Here is a 20,171-nt window from a genome sequence, read left to right as displayed (position 1 = left end):
GATGCTTTGAGGATGACAGTGAACAAATAATGTAAAAGATAATGGATGCTTTCTTTGAGATTTCCCAAGTTCACCATCTGAATGAAAAGAGGATTATTCTGTTAGACTATGTTGCCCTGCCATATTTGTGCCCACAACAAGATGAGTTTGTGCCCACAACAAGATGATCAAGTTTGCTTAGCAGATGAAGTTCAAAGGCTTAGTTATCTGATGCTCAGTTCTTCATTTGTGAGACATGAGTCTGTTAATATTTTCAGCATCATAGTGCTTATTTTTTATGACCTGTTGTTGAAAAGTACTGGCAAAAGGCATAAATGCAACAGGAGTGGAATGAGGAAAAGGACTCAAATTTATTGGAGGTGCTTCACATGCACTTCTAATTGCTATGTATGAGAGATTGATATTATGTTGTTTTGTTTTGTTGTTTTTTTACTTTTTATTATTTCCAAAGTAAGCATTTTCTTGAGCTTGTGATATTAAATTTGTTTAGAACACTAAATACAAGGTGATTAGACACGACTCTGAGAATTGTATTCTGTTTTAATCAGATCATACTCTTACATTCTGTGCTGCAATTACAGTCTATTTGTGGAAGCTTTCAATCTGTAGGTTACTAACTACTTTCTCCTGGGTCTGAACTTCTTTTGGCTCTGGAAAGCCTTTAAGCATGTACTTAAGTGTAAATAACATTACCAGTTAGATTCCCCGTATACTTACAATTGAACAAAATAAAACTTTAAATCATTACTCCACCTTCTAATATTTGAGTTTCTTGACAGAAACTTTGGACAAAGCAAAGACTGTTGACGATAATTTTTGAGATACAGTGACACAAATAAACATGTATTTGAACCATATAAGCACTGAATATTTTTTTGTAAGTGATATGAAGTGTGACTTGAGTAATTAGGTGAAATGCAAAATGAGTACTTAGGCTAAGTATCAAGAAAAATACTTATATATGTCAGACAGTTACATTACTTTTTAGTATAGTAGAAGCTTATTGGATAGAATTTGTAAATCCAGTCTGAGTACCTGGGCCATAAAGAACTGTGTAATGCCTTCATCTGGAGACTGAAAAAATCATTTTGTTGCTCCTGATTTTTTTTTTTTTTATCTCTGACGTGTAGTTCTTTGCATGTGTAGTTACAATAATTTTTAATATAATAAATTTGCAGTATTGGTAGAAGTCAGTGAAGTGTTAATGAAAGATAGAGAGTGATTCTATCTTGTGGATTTTTATTTTATTTTTTCATTTACCAGGGATTCGTCACTGGAGGAAAGGATGGGGTAGTAGCTCTCTGGGATGATACTTTTGAACGCTGTCTCAAAACCTATGCCATCAAAAGGGCTGCTTTGGCCCCTGGGTCTAAAGGTAACACATCAGACTTTATCCTATTTCTAATTCTACTTAATAGAAAACTTGCTTGGTGAAATTGCATTTTCCAGCCAGGGAAGATTCACATTTGATGTAGGAAATACTAATACTTGAGTCTGTACTGATTTTAAATAAGTCATATTGGTATGTTGTAGTGTCTAATTGCACATTAATTGAGAGCAGATCTTATTATTTATGGAAAATTTCAGGACCATTTAGGTTGGAAAAGACCCTTGAGGTCATCAAGTCCAATGATCAACTTAGCACTAGTAAGTCCACCTCTAAACCATGTCCCTAAGCACCGCATTCACACGTTCCTCCAGAGATAGTGATTCCACTATTTCCCAGGACTGTTCCAATGCCTAAGAACACTTTAAGTGAAGAAGTTGTTCCTGATAACCAATCTAAACCTCCCTGGATGCAACTTGAGACCTTTTTCTTGTGTACTAAGACTGTTTCCTCATGTCCTATTTTCTGCATTATCTGCTTGACTTAATGGTTTTAACCTTGAGTCTCTTACCTCCCAGGTGTTTGTTTGTTTTTTTTTTGTTTGTTTTTTTTTTTAAGGTAACAACCAAAACATCTTTTCTGTTTCTAATCGTGAAGTAATTTTGTCTGATTTTTTTTGTTTCTGTTGTTTGTTTCTTTTTTTTTTGGAGGAGTCTGCAAAGGGGATGGAATTTATAATTGCGTTTAGATTTGTAATGTATTAGTACATTTTATGACTTTCTGTAAATACAAATGTGTCTTGAAATTATTATTATTTAATTCCTATTCCTTTAATTTATTCTTGCTCTTAGTGTTGATTTATGGTTTTCCCTATTTTATGTTCTGGAGTGTGTGTTTGTGTGTCTTATGCCCTTGCTCTTCTAAAGCTATTTTTTCTGTGTTTTGGTATATGATTTAATTTTCAGAAAACATGAATGGGAACACTCATTAAATAAAACATTCATTTACAGCTTATCTAATTTTCACATCTGTTCAATGAAATCCTTTTTTGAAAGTACCATAAACAATACTGTTAAGATAGTGATATAGCTCTTATTTATTTCACACGTATTTTTTTCACTAAGATTACTAATGAGTCAGGCTGATTAAACTGTTCTATTTAGGAGAAAGATTAGTAGCAGTTGCTTTATATAGTTACTTTATTATGGGAAAAGATAAAGTTCAGAAACAGAAGTTTGCAAGAGCAACTAGCGTATGTTTTTCTATCCACTGGGCAATTGCTAAAGTCTCCCAAATGAATCCAAACACGTAAGTTCTTCTGTGCGTAAATAAGTTTTTACTTCCTACTGAATATCTTTTTCTACAGTGGGAATGTAATGTGTACTTGTTAAAAAATCTTCTTTAAGGCATAACTAAGAATCTTGTGTCTTCTATTATTTTAATGTTCTAGGACTCCTCTTAGAAGATAATCCTTCTATACGTGCCATTTCTTTAGGACATGGTCATATTTTAGTGGGCACAAAGAATGGTGAAATATTGGAGGTAGATAAAAGTGGACCAGTAACTCTTTTGGTTCAGGTACGTAGATATCAGTCAACTGCTGTTTTATTTTTCAGGTAAAGACAGTTGTGAAATAACAAGCATTTTAATTACCAGTCAAGTTAACAAGTTAGTATCATTTCTCACATTTTTAAGGTTCAGATACACCAGCATGACACTCTGATAAGCGAAGAAGTTCACAGAATTTCATGTAGAAATTCTGTTTCTCAAGTTCATTCTATCAGACTAAAATTTTATTACTGTTTAAAAATAAGATAAAACCAAGCAATAGATTCTCCAGCAGATATCTTACTAATCTGTTCTGTTAGTTATTCATATCATTAAAAAAAAAAACTGTTTTTTTGTTTTATTTTAAGTTTCTCATCACAATTATGCAAAAAACAATTCAGTTTTCTCTTTGCCATGCCATACAGAGAGCACTTCTTATGCTGCCTACAAACCATTTTTTTTCAACATTAGGTCACCATGTGATTTCATTTCATATGTAAATACAAGTCTGTGCCTCTTTAATTCATGTTTTATGAGTGGCTAATGCAATTGTGAATAATTGGAGTTTTTAAAGAATATATTAGAAATAGAGGTAGAAGAAGAATCTAGGAGTATGTGGAGATTATTCCTCAGAGAAAAATTTTCACTGGTAGAAATTACTATAATATGCACTTCTACTGTAAGTAGAAGGGTAGCACTTTTTTCAGATATACTTCTTCTGTTCAGATATTTCTTTATTATCATGTGAATATATGTCCTCACTTGGTGGTTTTGTGTTGTTTTTTTCTTAACTCCTTATGTTATTTTTGATTTCAGTTTTATATATAGAATCATCTGATTCATTGTTGTTTTTTTTTTTTTTCAGGGTCACATGGAGGGGGAAGTTTGGGGTCTCGCTACTCATCCTCATTTACCCATTTGTGCCACTGTAAGTGATGACAAAACCTTAAGAATATGGGATTTATCTCCTAGCCATTGTATGTTAGCTGTTCGCAAACTGAAGAAGGGTAAGATGCTTAGTATGAAAAAAAGATGTAACTGAATTCACTTCATACTTTCTGACATTATGATTCTTACAGAAACAAGACTGAGTTACTTCTTTTCTGTAATTACCTTTTTGCAGCTTTGTTCATGATTTATGTAATGCTCACCTAAGAAATCTGTACAAGAAATTTCTCTGTAATACTGTTCTTAATCCATTGCAGCTGCAAATAATCTTTAATCAATAAATTAACAATAAAAGTTGATCCAATAACAAAATCTGCCATATTGAAGACAGTAACGGAAGCATATTGGAACAGTTGAGAAATTCAACTCTAGAAAAAAACTCTAGAATTCAACTCTAGAAGAAAACTCAGAAGTAATAGTGAATTCTTGTTTTTTCTGAGAATATTAGAAGAATCCACAATGAAGAAAAAAATACTAATCATTTACTACGTAATAAAATTCTGTTTTTGACAGATGAAGAATCCTCTGTAATGATACCATATAAAGAGACTGTTTTTAGGATTAGACTGCAGTGGCCATAACTAGCCTTTAATAATGCATATAACTTACTAGACAAAGGAATGTGATAGGCTTCATCTGTTTGGAGTTCAGTGAAGAATTTTGATCCACACTTTATAGGAAGCTTAGATGAAAATGGTCGGGATTAATTGGAACTAACTAATCGGAAGAAATGCCAAGTGCCAGCACAAGCAGGACTAATGTTAAACAAAGAAGGTTCAAATTAGTCTTAAAGCTGACATATCTTAATATTTTTATTAGCAATTTTCAGAAAAGTATGGACTGTGATGATCTAATTTGCAGATGAAACAAATTTTGAGATGGTTTCTCAATCTTAAAAAGCGTGCATATACTGTACAAAAAAAGCTGAATACTTTTGCAGACTGCAGTAATAGAAATGACAATGTTTACTAATTAAAAAGGCAGTATGACTGTAAGAAAAATGACTGTTCAGCTGAAGAGTAACTGAGGAGTAGAAGATTCTGTATTGCAGCTAATCATAAGATGACAACTACACATAATAGTGAGGTTTTGCATAGGACATAATGAAGTATTCATGTAATTTTCAAGAGACTAATCAGAGTATTTTTGGTGTACCCCCCTTATCTATGTTCATCTGAACTAAAAGTTGAGTGTAGACAAAGAGGAGCCACAGAGTAGTGAATGAAAAGCTTTGATGGAGTCGGCTTATCTGGATAAAGGATTGCTGACAGCAGTTTTTTCAGAGGGGAAAATAAAAGGCAAAAATATTTATGCTAATGGAAAATTCTGCCATAGAAACTAATGTATTTAAGCTGACCAAGTGAAGATTGACATGTTTAGTGAAAGGATTATATGACTAAGTAACCATGAAAGCAAACAACTGGATTCTGTGAGTACAGAAGATCTTTGCCACTTAGGTTCTCCTTTCTAAAGCAAAAGGTAACAAACAGTTGGCATTAGATAATGTGAAGGAGAGCAAAATAAAAAAATAGATAGACAACAGTGGTTAAATTGTATTGTTAATTTAAATTAAATGTTGATCAATATGCAAACCAATCTAATGAGATTCTGGTGTTGAGTACTAACAATTTACCAATAGCATCTGTGTACTGTCACAAAGGTAGAGCTTCGAAGTGATATTGGCAGCATCTATAATACATCATTAAACACTATACAAAAGACCCAGCTTTTCTCTACTATTAAAAAAAAAAAAAAAAAAAGGAGGGATTATCTGCTGCAACCATATCTGAATGGCATTTCTTTATTCATTGTAGGAGGCAGATGTTGCTGTTTTTCTCCTGATGGGAAAGCATTAGCTGTTGGTTTAAATGATGGAAGTTTTTTGATAGTTAATGCAGATACCCTAGAGGATCTAGTCTCCTTCCAGCACAGGAAAGATGTTATTTCAGAGATACGATTTTCTCCAGGTAAGTGATTTTAAATGAAGATTTTTATATACGAACTCTTCAAACAAGCTTTATAATCCTTAAAAGATAAAAGTAGTTTTGTAATACTCCTTAACATGTGAAATGTAAAAGTCAGCAAGACTGATAATAACGTTGTGAAAAGTATTGGTTGTAAAGTTGGTCATTTAACAGTGATATTCTTGGAATAGGTTTGCTCAGAGTAACCTCCTAAATGCAACAGTAATATTTTAAATCATGAACATCCAGCAGACTTCCTAGGGACCAAAAAAATGGGTTACACTTTGAGCTAAGTTTAGCTCTACACTTATGTTACTTTTAGCTAAACAGAATGCTTGAAACTTGGTTCCTTTATTCTCCTCCTCCCATCCTCCCAGTTTAACAATCCCAGTGAAGCCAGTGTTTTCAAACAATACAGCTCTTAAACGCTGAAATTTAAGGCCTATATTACTAATATTGTTTCATTGAAAATACTCTGTAGTCAAAATTTGACATAAATAACTGATACAAGATCTCATACAGCATTGCCTTCTGGTTAGTTTAGCCTTATCACTCCAAAAAAAAAAAAAAAAAAAAATTCATATTATAGTTTATTGCTAAACATGTGACAAAAATTTCCTACTGAAATGTTGATTGTGTAATATCAGTATTAGTTTCTCAGAATCTATGTATGAATTAGCAGACATGTCAAAGAAATCTGACACAAATATAGCTGAATTCCAGGAAGTTCTTGTTTCTAATGTATAGACCATTAAAGATTTTTAAAATGTCTCATGTTTCTACTGTTGTGTTTTAGGAGCTGGAAAGTACTTAGCTGTGGCATCTTGTGACAATTTTGTTGATATTTACAATGTAATGAGCAGTAAACGAGTAGGAATCTGCAAGGGGGCCTCCAGTTATATAACACACTTGGACTGGGATGTAAGAGGCAAGTAATAATCATCTGAATTGCAAAAATGTCCTGGAAGATTGACTGCGTTACAGACTAAAACAAGAGCTTCCATTGACAACGTGAATTTTTGATGTTGCTAACAGATTGGTTTTAGTTTGTGAAGATGCTCACAGGATGTGAATAAATATAAAAACTTATATATATTCAGAAGTTGTGCAACTTAACTAATATGGACTACCTTTATAAATTATTATTATTATTTTTACATCTTCTATATTTATCTTTTGACTTCTGCTTCTTAAATAATGCACTGCAAGCTGTAGTTGCATCTTTAGCTTAGGAATATGTATTCTTGAATATTGTTAAAAATAACACTGTCTTATTCTTGGATCTTATGTGATTCCTGGTTCTTAATTCATTATCAGTTTAAGTATTTTCAGTTCCATTTCATGCAAAAACAGAGCAGTGCTATTGTGCAATCTCTCAGTTCCTGTTCCTCCACAAAATCACCTTTGCTGACGTCCAATTTGAAATATATATTATGTAATATTTTTATAGGGAAGCTCTTGCAAGTCAACACTGGTGCTAAAGAGCAGTTGTTTTTTGAAGCTCCTCGTGGGAAAAAACAGACAATTCCTACCTTGGAGGTGAGGAAGCAGAATACCTTCTTACTTTGTTGCAAATTAGAAATATGATACAACGCTCTGTGCCACATCGAGAATGATGTATAAAACCACAACTAGTCTGTCCTTCACATTTTTTTTTTTTTTTTTGCAAGTTGTTCAATTAAATAATGTAACTGGGATGATAAGTTACATAGGGGATGTTGTATTTGTTTCTTCTGTTAAGGAATGGACATCTGTCTGACTTGCGCACTTGTGAAAATCTGATATGCTTCTATTAGTACCTAAAGGCCTTTGAAAACCTACTGCAGAATGCTTAGCCTTTAAACTTGTTTTGAAAGGCCTCTTATCTTTCTTTGTATAACAATGTAGTATACATAATATGCATAGTCAAGTTTATTATGTTATACATGTAATATTTAATTTTTTCAGATATAGAGCATTATTAGAGAACAGAGTGAAAATGTATAATTTTCAAAGTAATGGTTTCTATGAGGTTGAAAAGCAGCACTGAAAAATGTAATTTGCTTTTTCTAGGCTAAAATGACACCTAAGGTAGTTTTTTAATAGCACATCCACAGAGTTTGTGGCTGTTTAATAAAGTTAAGGCTCTTAAATTAAATTTTGAATAAAATTAGTGGTTAATATTAAAATATTATCTTTTAGATGGCAAGGACTTTTTATTGAAATCAGATATGGAAGAAGACTGCTTAGGAAGAAGCATGCTCTGTCTCAAACAGATTGTTTTTATAGGTAGAAAAGATTGGCTGGGCATCATGGACAAGTGTTTTGGGCTCTTGCTGTGAAGGAATCTGGCCAATAATTGGTGAAGTCACAGATGTAACTGCCTCATGCCTCACTAGTGATAGTAAAGTATTAGCCACAGGAGATGATTTTGGATTTGTGAAACTGTTTCGTTATCCTGCTAAAGTAAGTAGTTTTCAGCTGTGCATGTAGAAGATTGGTCAATTAAGCTACCTTTTAAAATTATTTATAAAATATGTAAATATTGATCTTTGGGAACAAAATAGTGCTTTTAGAATTTTGTCCTTATGATTGAGGGAAGTTATTGAGTGTTGCAAATTTGCAATGTTTTAACCTGTCCGTTATTGAGATTGACTATTCCAGGTCAGACTAAAGAGACATCTCATTGTGTCCAATCACTGACAGTGGCAGCTATGTAGACAAAATATAAAAACGTGACAGATACGTAGTGATACTCTCTCAAATTCTAGCAGTTTATTGGCCAGTCACTTTCTAGTAATGTATTTGGCCTTAGTATCCACAGTGTAGTTTTATCGTTGTATTTTTAGCCCCTTACGGTCTTTGTAAGACAATGAACAATTCTTCTTCACTTATTTTGATATCATTCATGATTTTATTGATCCCCATTCTGTCCCATCTCAGTCTTTTCTTCCCTAAAATGAGGATCCTTAACATTATTTAACCATGCAACATAGCAAAATCATTCTAGAAAGATACTTATATTGTTTTTGAGAACTTTTTCAGTTTTCCCATATATTTGTTAGTTTATCAGTAAATATATCTTCAATTTTAAATATTTTACCAAATGCATAGGCATTTACCCAAAATATTCTGTGTCTTTTATTCTTAATCTGCTATATTATCTTCTCTCTTACAAAACACAATGCAGCGTTTATTGCTGGAATCTCTTAATAAAAAATCTTAGATGCTTGGCATGGAAATATGGTTGATTTTCATAACTTTGCTAGAGAAAATGAACTTGGCAAATCATGTAATACAAATGCAAAATGGATAAAACATGAAGTGAAGAAGTTAAGTACATGGTATTGGACAAAGATGCACTGGCAACTTGTTTTGATTTGATCAAGCAGACAGGTTTATTTTTTTATCTGTCCTTTTTTTCCCCTTAGGGAAAATTTGGAAAATTTAAGAGGTATGTAGCTCACAGTACCCACGTAACAAATGTCCGTTGGACATATGATGACAGTTTGTTGGTCACTGTTGGAGGAGCAGACACATCTTTAATGCTGTGGACTTACGAGATGGAAGGACATCGGGATAGCCGGCAGTGTGACAGTGAGGAATCTGACCTAGATTCTGAAGAAGATGGAGGTCAGTAATAATGTACGGATTGGATTATGCTGTCTTAGAAAAACTGTTTATTAATGGAAAACTGTTTATTTAGAAATAGCTTTGTCATGTAATTGTTGTAATAATAGTGAAGATGCTTCACAAAAATTAAGAAAACTTCTCTTTGAGGAAAAGAGTGTGATAACTGAGAAATTTGATGTGCTGCTTAAAGTTAGAGTGTATAAAGAGAATCTTGACATCCACAAAACTAAAAATATTGTGCTAATTATAGTTAACTTCCAAAACTCTATACTAAAAAATAAATTTCTAACAGTTTAGATTTGGACATTATTTATAATGAAATTATGTTGAAATCCATACAATGCAGCATAATATATTGATCTTTTTCCATATTTCCATTGCAGCTATTTCCATAGTATAAAAACATCATAGTCTGAGGTAGACTAATGTTCACATATTGTATAATTTAATCTATTGCAAAATCATAACATTGATAAGATACTGATTTTTTTTTTTTAAATAAAATTCTCATGTTTTGCCATGCTTAACTTTTCCTTTCAACTCTAAGGGTTCATGAGCCACTTCTCTCCTCCAAAGTGCAGTTTTCCTTCTTTGTAGACTCCTCAAACATTTTTAAACTCATCTTGCTAATCATCAAATAATTTTGTGTAGTACATAAACTTCAGTTTTCACTGAAATCTACTAGATGACCAAAGAGAAAGTTTAAATATTTGGACAAATATGGGAATTGGTCAAATTTAGCTTTCTGAATCAAAAAATGTCAATCTTAAGTTTTTGTTTGGCTCCTGCCTATGAACAGTCAACACAACTTTGCCCAATGAACTTATCTGTGCTTGAGTGCTTTATACAGAATCCTTTTAAGGTATGTGTTCAAAATATTTTGTAAGAGAAAGTGAGGTCTATTATTTAGAAAGACATTGACAATGTTTTCCACAAAAATTTCTTTATCATGTCTTGTTAATTTCAGAATTTCAGTTAGGTGGTAAATGCATAGAATGTTGCAATTAGTAGTTTTGTTGTTTGAATGAAATGAAAAGTAACAACCCAGTCACTAAACTTTTGACCATATTTACTATACTAAATATAGCAAATATCATCTTGATACACTTGGCTATCTCTAAGCATTATGTAGGAACCCAGTGCAGAACTTAAGATTCTATCCAGTTGTTAGAACCTCGTGGATAGATCCTAAAATTGAGAAGAACCAGATGCTAAGTCTTCCAGAATTAATAGCTGGTGTCACGTAGGCAGATGCTTTTTAGTTACCTCGAGTAACCAAGCAAAAAGAAATAGAATGGCTTCGAATGTCACTTGAATGTTTCTTAATAGTTTCCCAAGGACACTGTAGGCAATTTGATTTCTTAGATTGTTTTCATTAACAATATTCACAATTCCCAGCTGCTTTCCTTCCTTTATGTATTTGTTTTTAATAAGCTATAATTGTATGGTGCTTCACTGAAAGTTGCACAAATTATGCATCTTTTTTTTCTGTCTTTGTTTTGATTTTTTTCACGTCAATTTTTTTTTTTTTAGGCTATGACAGTGATGTGACAAGGGAAAATGAAATTAATTACACCATCAAAGCCTTATCAACAAACATTAGACCAATGTTTGGAATTAAACCTCATCTACAACAAAAGGAGCCAACCTTAGATGAAAGGTAATTGCTAAATTATAATTCAAGACAAGAAAGCAATCTGGAAGATAATTAATAGTAAGATATAATCATGTTGAATTGTATATACATCTAAAAAGGATATGTATGAAAAGAATGGAAATAATATATTGGGAAAAGAGTGTTTATCAGTTGACATGGCTAAGAACTAGGCTGTATCTTCTCTTCAGAGAGAAGAAAAGACTGCTATTGATATATGACCTTTATTATATTTGGGGAATTTCTTGAGATAGAATTGAAACGTTTGCTGTTGTTTGATAATACTCTACTTTTGAAACTTTTACTACTTGCAAGTGATAGCTAGTGATGTCACTGTAGATAAGAACCTGTTCAATTGTTTTATTTTAAGACAACTTTCAATTTTTTTGTTTTGCCAACAAGTAGAGTTGACTAACTTGTCTAAATTACATCGTGTTTCTATCTCCTTGTAATTTCTTCGTTTCTTTGAAAAATTCTGTCAGCCATGTTTCTACAGTTTCTATTCATGACTCTTGGAAAATAAAGCTGATTGCTTTGCAGGATTTGGAGTTCATAGAATCCTTAGAGCTGGAAGGGACCTCTGAAGGCCATCTAGTCCAACTTCCCTGTAATGAACAAGGATACCACAGCTAGATGGGGTTGCCCAGGGCCTTATCTGGCCTCGCCTAGAAACTCTCTAGGGATGGGGCATCAATCACATCACTGGGAAACCTGTTCCAGTGCCTCACCACCCTCACTGTAAAAGACTTTTTCCTTATATTGTACCTAAGTCTTTGAGCTTGACTAAACTATTTTCCCTTTGTTCTATCACCACAGACCGTGCTAGTTAGTTGTACTTGGTTCACTAGTGTATGATTTAGAAGAGAGAGGAAGTGTTGGGAAACAGAATAAAGTTAGACCAGCACATAAAGTAAGTGTAAAATAAGGCAGCTGAGGAACACAAGTATTGAAGAGAAGAGTACAGAAAATACAAAGCAGTTTGACTAGGAGGGAATGTATAGAGAAGTAGCAGATAGGAAACCTGCAAGAATGTGAGGTGATATGTTATGATGCATTGCCTCTTTTCTTAATGAAGCTGGTAGATATGTGACACCCTCACTGAGTAATGCAACCTGATGTTTGTGGGGTTTTTGTTGTCTTTTGTTTTTAGGTTTTGTCTCTGAAATAAGAGAGGGATGCATGCATATAAAGCCATGATCCCTATTTTACATTTAAAATGAAAAGTTGTCTTTCTGTAGATTAATTGGATGATTTTGATGTGGAAATCAAAAAATAAATAATATGAATTATGCATGATATGAACATTTTTGATTTATATTTACTTCTGTTATAGAAAGCTGTAATTTGTTAAAAATGAAGCTATAAACCTCTTGTATTTCATTCAACAATTGTGTCTTGAAACTGATGGAGCTGTGGTTTTCATTTTCAAGTAGAATATTAATTTTTTAGCTAAATTTAGTTAGCTAAAGTTAACTAGGTTCTGATCCAAAATGCATCAAAGTTGATGAAAGGACTCAATTGCTTTCATTACTTAAAAATTTTAGGTCCTAAGACTTCAAATGGAGGGGAAAAAACATTTCTGTGAAGAATAAAAGCATGATATGGTTTCTGAATGCATTTTAGCTTCTGAATTACTGAAATTAACATTATTTAAGATTGGTAAATGTCCTCTTAGGTCTATTTTCATAGATACTAATTTTTATTTTACTTTATATTCCTTCCCTTTTGCTTCCTATGAAGGCAGGGGGTAGTGAGGTAAGTTCAATTGCACAGAGTGCAAGACATTTTAAAAACTTGAGCAGCTTGAAAAAATAAAGCTATACTTTTTAATAGAAATGAACTTTTTCACACTTTACTATGAAATAGTAGCTTGTTATTGGTTAAAAGAGACATACGAGGCAAGGAAAGTGCTCAGTGTGAGTAAATAAGAGTGGGTACTAAATAGAATTAGTTGGAAGGAGATCAAATCTCATCCATCAAATCTCTCTTCCTCAGTACTCTACAGTGGCTAAAAGCTCTACTAGTTTATTATGAAGTTTTGTATGTCCATGTGACAGTGCTGTTCTAGAGGTCCAACATGGAATAAACAGTGCAAGGAGCAAGTTGCAGAGAGACCTGAAATGTCTGTACCATGTCTGCATCACTGTGTTGGAGCTAAAAAATAAAAAGCAATGTTACTAACTTGCCCTGCAGCATTGTGCTAATGATTATGTAATATTTAAGGATCTGACCTGATAGCTCCACCTAGCATTATTCTGATGTGCTTGCATTAAGTAATGAGTTTTGCATATAATCAGTTTCACAGAATCACAGTCAAAAGCAGGCACTTTTGCTGCACAACAAATCTTTAGGCTGCAGATCACCTTTCCTCTGAACCACAGCCTGTACTGCAGGGATGAACAGACCTACATTAGTTAAAAGAGAAGAAGCTACACATCTTGTAGCTATATGGGCCCTGTTTCCAAAGTAAAATCATACAAATGAAATGCAGTTGCGTTAATATCTACATATTCTTCTTCAGACAACTGCACAGAATTAAGAAAGCTATTTTCATCCAAATTTTAGCTTATACCATAAATTTAGCAACTTGTATCAACTTCTATTTTTATGCTTTTAAAAATGTTTAACTGTTAAGTCAGCATTTCTGTAAGCTTTACAGTGTTTCTTCTTTTTTTATTTATTTACTGAGTATTTGGCTTTTTGCTCAGAACGTGGGTAATGACATTCCACGTGATGTAGGCTTGTTACGCTTGACTGCCTGACAGTAGAAGAGAGAGGTTTTGAATCCTTGTACTCTAAGGAGCAGAGGTGCACACAAATTTAGTGTATACTTCTGAGAATGTTCATTTGTTTATTTGTTTTACTATTGAGTGTAAGAAGAGTTTAATGCCCTATGGGAGAAGAGCGGGATAGGTACTACCATGTAATTGATCTCTAAGTCTATGTAGACTTTAAAAACCATACCAATAATGTTACTGCATGGGATTGTGGCATCTCGTTTTGAGATTTTGGAGAGCTTAATTGGAATTCATGAAACCTGGCTGAATAACGAAGTTCCTTCTGTACAGAAGGAAGAGGGAAGAACTACTACGACTATGATTTTTTCATATCTGGAGTATTAAGTGAGTTAGGTCAAATCAAACGAAGATACATGCCTGAAAATTCAGTCTTCTGCTTCTGCTTTACAAAAACATCTCTGAGGCTGTGGATTGCTCTAATCCTGGACTGTGGCCTGAATTTGGTCATAAATGACACCGCTAGGTAACAAAAATTGATTCACTAAAATTAGTTTGATTAGTAAGCTGAAAACCTGATCTCACCTTTTATATAAAGTCCTAGATGTAAGAACTATGATTACATATGAAATCAGAGGTCCAGGCCATTTAGTCTATCAAAAATGCAAATATGCATCTTAAGGAAAATGAAAACAATGTAAATTTGTTTCACTAAAGCTCTGCGTTATAACATAAAAGAAGCTAGGGTCAAAAAGGCAGACTAAGCAAAGGAGGGTACAAAATTCTGCAGTCAGGTAAGCAGGGAATTTCTATGTGAATTATGGATTTCTGCTGTGAGCATATCACAATAATTATTATCCAGTGACCCTTCACTTCAAAATGTAAATACTTTTTCCAGAATCTGAATAAAGGATTATTTTTGTTTTGTTAAGAGGTAGTTTTCTGTTTGCAGTTTTCTGGGCTTTCTCTTTTCTTCTCTTTTTTTTTTTTTCCTTGCAATAGCAGAAACAAAGAAATATTTTGTTTTCACCTTTATAATAGCACAGAGGACAGTTTTCTGTGTTAATCATTTTTATGGCTAACACATTAATTTGAGATGTAGGCTGAATCAACTCATACTTTCAAGTGTCATTGCCTTTATTTTTTTTTTTACAACACTCATAATTTTTTTCATTTTTTAATGTGAATTTTTCAAAAATTTAAATCTTTCCCATGCAATTTGGTATTCTATAGAAAATCATTAGGTAAATATTTTTGAAATCTTAACAATTTTAAGTCTGATTTTTGCTACTGCTTGAAATAAAAAAGAAACAAAAACATTTAACAAAAATAGAAATGAATGGGGAAAATAATTTGCTGTACACCAATCTTTAGGCACAACCATTTGTTTTACTGCATAGTGTCTATGGTTAAAAAAACCTAGATTAGTGGGTTGTAATGCTAAAAGGAATGAATGTTCAGAGGAGATGCAAGCTGTATAATAATACAGCTGACATTAAGTTGTTCTAGTATGGCCTAATAATGCTGAGTATTAATGGAAATCATAGTGATTGTGTTGACGTTTCATTCTCTTTAGTAACGAAAAATGTAGATGTGGTAGATTTAAAGCTAATTTAGTCTGCAGTTCTATTTCAACTTGTTTTTCATTGTGTATTTGGAAATCCTTATTTTTATTTGATGTTGTAGGTGTGTAGGAATCTTCACTTTATTGGAAGTTTTGAAATTAAAAAAGACTGGATTGGAGAGCAATTCTAAGTCTTAAATTGGCATTCCTTCTTGTACGATACAGTGATTTGAAAAAGAAAAAAAAAAAGACTGGGTTAGCGTAGTCTTCCTGTGTCTTCTTGTATACTTTTTGGAGTTAGTGACATAGGTATTGTTTGGAAATGAGAGATGCCGGTGCTGTACAAGTTACTGTACTAAAAAGAAATAAGCTGAAGCTTTAAATTTCACACAAAACTTTATGGAAAAGTTCTAGATACTAAACCACACGATTTCATTCAGTTCCATCACACTGAAGTCTGCTTATGGTATTTATTGCTTAAGGCCAACTTTAGTAACTCTACATCATTTCCTTCTTAAAATTGTCATAATGTGTATTGATGACATTGGAATATTTATTTTAACTTTTATCAAAACAACAAAGTAGTAGGCTTTGAGGCACCAATCATATCTAAGTCTATACTTTGAATTTTTTATAATTTTTGAATAGCAATATTGAAAGATATGTTTTTATTTGAAAATATGTCTACTGTCTGTATGATGTTGTGTGATAGCCTTATGGGTTGTCAGCATCATTAAACAATTCAGAAAACTGTTTCTATCCTTTAGTTAAAGTTCTTTTCCAAGTATGGTTTTGTGCTAGTTAAATTGCTTAGAAGAAAAATTCATCATGGATGGTTAATTTTGAAAACACTTCTGGCTCAGCAATTCCTTGACCTGAAAACCTCTGGAAGTTGGTATGTTAGCCTGGAGAAAATAACTGTATTCTTATGCTGTTCTTACCCTCCCTGAAGTGTTCTCTCTTTGTTACTGTCAAAGAGAGGATACTATGATCAATATGACTTATATAAGAATGTTTGTACCAAAAGATCTCAAAAAACTTATCAGGGAATTCTGATTTAATTTTTTAGAAGAAATTTACCAAAGATTTGTCAGCTACTTAAACATTGAAAGTGTTTCTCTCACAGTTACCACTATCACGTGTTCTTAATACGTATAATTTCTTAGTCCATGGGCTGAGATCTCTTATCTGGGAAGATCCACATGTTAAATATCTTTTGAAAATTTTTTTAGCTACTCTGCATCTACACCCATGTGCAATCCAAAGCCAGGCATTGTGGCAAAATTGCTTCTTTTTCTTTTTCTTTTTTTTTTGTTGTGTGGTGTTTTTTTGTATTTGACTGTTTCCAAAGTGATCCACACGTAGAATTCATTTTGATCTGAAAAAGACAATAAATAGACTTACATTGTTCTTCTGACGGAATGAAAGAGGGGAGAGAAAGCTACTGAAATAAGGATTATTTTATCTGAACTTGGGCAGCTCACACATCACATTGACATCAGAATGTGCATTAGTGCCAACAATTAAGCCTTGAGGTTAAAAACACTGAAATTTCTGCAGCCAAATTACTTAGAAGCAAATCAAAACAAGTGTACTTGCTTATCAGACTGATGAAAAGTACCTGTGCATGGTACAGATACAAGTAGGCTGTATAGACTCATATGCATCATAAATGACTGAAAGAAACTACCCAGTGCAAAAAGTTTGTGAAATGTATGTCCAAATATTTTCAGTCAACATAAACTGAATTAAATAATCGTGGGAAAAAATATAGTAACTATAGATCAGCAGTGATCAGTATCCCCCACACTTTCACTAGCTGAGATAATCGTATTTTAGTGTAACTGAACATATTTTTATGATTGAACTTGAACATCTGTCTTCAGTAGTGAGCTGACTGTTCTGTTTTTGAGCTCTTTCAAGGATGTTAATCCTGCAAAACCCTTCTTTGTGATATTCAAGTGTTATGTTTGCCAACTATTTAAGCACTTCATACACTTCAGAGGTTTCGGGTATGCTTCTGCTTTCTTTTTTAGTTTGCTGTAGGAAGTGTTCCTAAGAGTTATATTCTCATGGCTAGTTTATGTTCATAATACCCATTGAAATGATCTGAATTTTTCTGTACTGATTAAAAAACAACAACAACAACAACAAAACCTGCACAGCATATTAAGTTGTAATTTCCTTGTATAAAAGAAGTAAATAAACCAGAAAATTAGTAATAATTATTTATTGAATAATTCACTGACAGTTAGCTTTCAGCCAAACTTTTATAAGTAATCCTTTTCTCTTTCCTACCTGCTGCTGAAAAGAGGTTCCAGGTAATGCTTTTATTTTGCTGTCTACTCCATATTGTACTGTCATTTCTCATTTTCCTTGAGAAGCCATCTCTCATGTTGGGTGCTATTCCATGCACCTTCAGAATATTACTGTACTACTTACAAATTTTAGGTTTATACATATGCATTATAGTTGTGTTGTATATAATAAACTGGATACTTCTTTACCCACCAATAAAATTTACTATAGGGACCATTAAACTTTTCTATGTTTTATAAATAATAATTTGCAATACTTTTTATTAAAATATATAGATCAGTAGTCAGACCAGTTCCTAGTGGACTGCAAATGTGAATTGTCTTATGCTTGTCTGGACAAGTAGACATGCCAATTTGTAATTATTGCTTAATATCTAAGTATTAAATTACCTACATGTTCACGATTGTATAAAAAATGCACTTACTACTCACAAGATTGTGAAAATCATGATGACTTATCATTGTAAGGAACCTTATTTATAAACTAGCAGATTTCAGTATCTTCTAATGGAAATTGGATCTCTAAAGTTTCACAAGTGACTTTGAAAATATTACCAAGAGTAATTGTAAAAGTTCATTCTTATAAAATTCATTACCTATTTCATACTTGTTGGTATGTATGGGAGGGCAGTGAAAGTCACTTTGTGCTGAATGCTATTGCAAATCAGTTGCAGAATTCTATGCCAGTCACATAAGTACAAAGTGTAGCTGTGATGACATTCACAGGAAGACATGTACCAGCAGATGTAATTTGCTCTATGAAACCATGCCCGCTAACATTGTAGTAACACTGTAATTTTCAAAAGATAAACAAATGTCTTAACTGACATTGTGAGTTACCGTGGAACTCAAAGAATCAGTCACACTCTATGGTGACTACAGTGAGGGAAATTTCAGGCAACCATCCTTTATTCTGTTAAAAACTTTGGAAATGATATTAATAATGAATATAGGGAAAAAGATACAATGCAGGACTAGAGGTAGCAGTATTTTTTCCATGAGCTACTTCAATTTGCTTCTGTTAGTTTGGTAAACAAACAAACAAACAAACAAAAACAGTCTCCTAAAAAGAAATGTTAATGTATAAATATGAATTCTATTTTCATGTTGAAAATAAAGTGCCAATATCAAGTTATTTATTTCCCCTGTGATAGATGGCTGGAGTTCTCCTTCCACACATTCAAACTGACACCATCCATATGTGCATTCACCCCCAAATATTTTTCCTGTTCTCTCTCCCCTCTTTTGCATATCACTATACAAGCATGCAGCCTATCTTCTACATGCAAATACTTAAGCACTGTATATTCTGTATAAAATGAGTCACTTCTCTGTACTTAAAATAGCAAATGAAAAATAGCTTTTGCAACTTCAGAAAAGCATTTGGAAAATGTATTCTGATATTCTTCAACATTCCTGCTTTTAAGTGTACAAGTTCTCACCCTGAAACTTAATTACAGGGAAAATACATCCATGTTTATAGTTTGCATTCTGAAACACTGCAGTTAGTGTTTCATAGACAGGTACTTGAATAATTTTTTTTATTTACTTCTGAGAGTTGCAACTGAGTATAAATAGTCTAGCCAACTTTTTTCACCTTTATTTTGTTCTTTCTTATGTTAATGTACAAATGTTAGTGTACCACCTTTTATGGTTTGCTGTGGATGACTATCAGCCTGTACTTGTGTCTGTCTAGCTGTAAATCCTTTAAGTATAGATGGTCTTTACAAGCAGTTGCAAAATATGAAATATTACTTCTTTTATATCCCGAGGAATTAGTAAACAGCAAATGTTAGAAAAATTCCGCATTCTAGGTGCAAGCAGCAGAAAAATCTTGAGTTCCACTCATTTCACTTCCAGTAACATTAACCTGTGACTGAACGATGTCTTGCATTTGTAAGCTTACTCCTAGTTATCTAATAAATGAGCAGCATTTATAGAAGTATCAAAGGAATTAAGGAAATTTTGTTATAATTTATAGTAATAAACTGTCAATAAGACTGATTAGCAACTCTTAATATCATTAGGCTGTTACACAAATAAGGTATTAGTTATATTTCTGTAAATATATGAAAAAAAGAAGTTGTATGTTAATATTCTGGGAGATCACTGTGACCATTTCCAAATAGATATGGGAAGAAGTGTTCTTTATGAGAGAAGACGAAATTCCAATTCAAATCCATGATGTTTAAGGAAGCTGTTTGATTTCATTGTTTGTTTTTTTTTTTTCCCAGCAATTTTTAATTCAACCTGAACGGTATTAGTTCCTCTCCCTTTTTCTTTCCCTCTCTTCATTTACTTGAATGAATGAGGGCAATTTTTACTCTATTTCACTGAAGAGAACTTGTTCCCCTTACAGAATCTGCGCCTTTGAGTTCTTGTTCCTGTGTTTCAGTAGTGTTACTGGGTTGGATTAAAATAAGATAGATGCAATGGTTGGATTAAGATAGATGCAGTAAGATAAGAGGGCTTCCATGGCATTAGGAGATACGTACTGTGTG

General features: G+C 32.9%; 1 protein-coding gene across 1 annotated transcript in view; it reads left to right on the top strand.

The window, feature by feature from the left end:
- EML5 (EMAP like 5) overlaps positions 1-20,171 on the top strand; it is a 93,757-nt gene that overhangs the window by 52,905 nt on the left and 20,681 nt on the right. Inside the window, exons 19-27 of the mRNA XM_090141490.1 lie at positions 1,264-1,375; positions 2,778-2,905; positions 3,741-3,882; positions 5,638-5,790; positions 6,584-6,715; positions 7,238-7,326; positions 8,056-8,232; positions 9,198-9,399; positions 10,933-11,059. Of these exons, the coding sequence (XP_089997616.1) occupies positions 1,264-1,375; positions 2,778-2,905; positions 3,741-3,882; positions 5,638-5,790; positions 6,584-6,715; positions 7,238-7,326; positions 8,056-8,232; positions 9,198-9,399; positions 10,933-11,059 (1,262 nt within the window). The remainder of the gene's footprint in view (positions 1-1,263; positions 1,376-2,777; positions 2,906-3,740; positions 3,883-5,637; positions 5,791-6,583; positions 6,716-7,237; positions 7,327-8,055; positions 8,233-9,197; positions 9,400-10,932; positions 11,060-20,171) is intronic.

The sequence above is a fragment of the Phasianus colchicus genome, chromosome 5 (genome assembly GCF_987193195.1).
Source record: "Phasianus colchicus chromosome 5, bPhaCol1.hap1.1, whole genome shotgun sequence".
Classification (NCBI taxonomy): Eukaryota; Metazoa; Chordata; class Aves; order Galliformes; family Phasianidae; genus Phasianus; species Phasianus colchicus.
This window is presented reverse-complemented; position numbering and strand designations above follow the sequence as displayed.